The sequence below is a fragment of the Aplysia californica genome, unplaced genomic scaffold (genome assembly GCF_000002075.1).
Source record: "Aplysia californica isolate F4 #8 unplaced genomic scaffold, AplCal3.0 scaffold01347, whole genome shotgun sequence".
Lineage (NCBI taxonomy): Eukaryota > Metazoa > Mollusca > Gastropoda > Aplysiida > Aplysiidae > Aplysia > Aplysia californica.
Window position 1 is genome coordinate 3,509 of NW_004798617.1, and position 2,259 is coordinate 5,767.

At 43.5% G+C, this 2,259-nt stretch overlaps 1 protein-coding gene across 1 annotated transcript in view; it reads left to right on the plus strand.

Annotated features, from left to right (window-relative positions):
- Positions 1 to 1,838: 1,838 nt before the first annotated feature.
- LOC101846625 (serine/threonine-protein kinase NIM1) overlaps positions 1,839 to 2,259 on the plus strand; it is a 10,558-nt gene continuing 10,137 nt past the window's right edge. Inside the window, exon 1 of the mRNA XM_005112642.3 lies at positions 1,839 to 2,192. Coding sequence (XP_005112699.1) covers positions 1,952 to 2,192 — 241 coding nt within the window. The 5' untranslated portion in view covers positions 1,839 to 1,951. The remainder of the gene's footprint in view (positions 2,193 to 2,259) is intronic.

The following is a 2,259-nucleotide window of genomic DNA, read 5'->3' on the forward strand; positions in this document are numbered from 1 at the left end:
AGAGAGAGAGAGAGAGAGAGAGAGAGAGAGAGAGAGAGAGAGAGAGAGAGAATGAGAGACAGAGAGGAAGAGAGAGAGAGAGTTGAATGGTTTTGTGTATGTTGGAGAGAGTTATGTAGGGGGGAATCTGTGTTGTTTTGACTCTCTATTTATTGTTTCCTATAGCTTGTGTGTCATAATTTGTGGACGCTGTTTTTTTTTTGGCGCTATTCTATTTTTATAAACTAAATACGTATGAGCGAGTCCCGTTGGTAGACATATTATATTCATGGTGGTTGAAAAGTGCTACAGATGAGTCCAATTTCTTTTCCTTCCCTTTTTTATTTCTGTCTGTCTGACCTGCTTTTTCCCTGCACTAAATAACTGCCATTGTCTCTTAGCTCAAACAAACAAACAAACAAACAAACAAACAAATAAGACAAACAAGCAAGCTTACATATAATCGGAAGATATGCATTTGTCCCAAAAGTTTGTGAAAAGAAAGGGGAAAAAAAAGAAACGACGTGTTCTTTTAACTTTCAAGCAAACATTTTCACGTGCGTTGTTGCCCCAGCTGGTCTGCGCTGAACCACCACCATCATCATCATCATTGCCTTTCTCACCCTGCATCAGGGTATAGGCCACGGACAAATACCCTCCACTTTTCTCTATCCTGGGCTAGCCTCTTGATGTTATTCCATGTCTTCCCACTTTTCTGTACATCGATTTCTGTGATATATATCTTCGTATTATGTTGTGTATTTTTGTTCAACTGAAACAGATTTATTGATAATGTAAGATAGACTGAGACCTTTTTTTATTACTATTTTGGTATGATTGACAGACGCATAAAATAGACCGAAAGCTATCTTGATTTGGCAAATTCGGATCTCTTTTGATTTCTATTTTGATTTGATTTTGATTGTCAAATGCATAAAACTGACTGAGATCTGTTTTATCTATTGTTGTAGGGTTGGAAAGCAAGATGGACTGTGGTCTGTTTTTTTTCTATTCTCATTTGACTGAAAAATACCTGAGATAGACTATGATTTTAAATAATTTCTATTACTCTATGATTGAACTTTAACTTAAACGAGATCTATTTTGTTTTCTCTTTGTCACAGGAAGCTCCAACCATCCCCAGTCTGAAGTATCGATTCCCTGTTTGTTCCACCATGTAGTTGAACATGGATCTGGCATTTCTGAAGTGGGCGAAGTTACACGTACTTCATACCGTTCTGGCGAGGCCGAAATCGCTTGCGATATTTTTATAAATCCGCAAGGTTGTTCACCGAATTAACACCTGGTTTCAGATATATGGTGTCATTTATGAGAGAAAGCGTGGGGATAAGAATGGAGGCATCGTGTATTGTGTTATTAGTATCGTCGTCGTACTCTTTGATTTTCCACACGTGCAACTGTGTACCGAGGCTTTCACTTCCTTAACATCATTTTCCTGGGAGAGACGGTAAAAGAGACACAGTCAGATTTCTGGTTCCTTTCACCTTATTATCGTCTTCCACATCGTCTTTTCTTTTGGTGCAACAATGAGAGGGAGGTAGATAGAACGTGAGCATCTTCGACGTTTTCTTCGTCTTCTTCTTCATCATCGTTACCATTGATACAACAATGAAAGAGATGCAAACCGCCACGTGATTGTTTTGTCTTCATCGACGTCATCTTTCTCTTCGTGGCCATCGGCGCGATAATGAAGGAGTTACAATCTACAGACGAGGAGCAGGATGATGCCAGGGCAGTCGACAGCAGCATCGGAATGCCGCCGCCATCCTCACACAACAACAACAGCAACAAAAATAACAACAACAGCAACTTCAGCAACGGCAACTACAACAACCACCAACACCACCACCCACAGCAACAGCAGCAGCAACAGCAGCCCCAACAGCACAACCAGCAGCCCCATCATACCAGCAGCAGTAGCAGCGGCGGGTTAGGGGGCGGTCCCTCCTCCATGACGCGTCTGCACCGCAGCAGCACGGAGGCCAGTGTGGGCGGAGCTAGCGAGGACGGGGGGCTGGCGTTTCAGAGCAGAGTCACGCCCTATGAGCGGCTGTCTCAGGACCTGAGCAACGACCCCCGGGTCATGAAGGAGATCACGTTGGGGCGACGCATCGCTTTCTACCGGGTCAGGGGGGAGATTGGAACCGGCAACTTCTCACAGGTCAAGCTGGGCATTCATGCTCTGACCAAAGGTGAGTTGATATTGATGGCATTGCTCGTTGACCTTTTTGTTGAAAGCCCCCAATCCCTTTTCCCCCA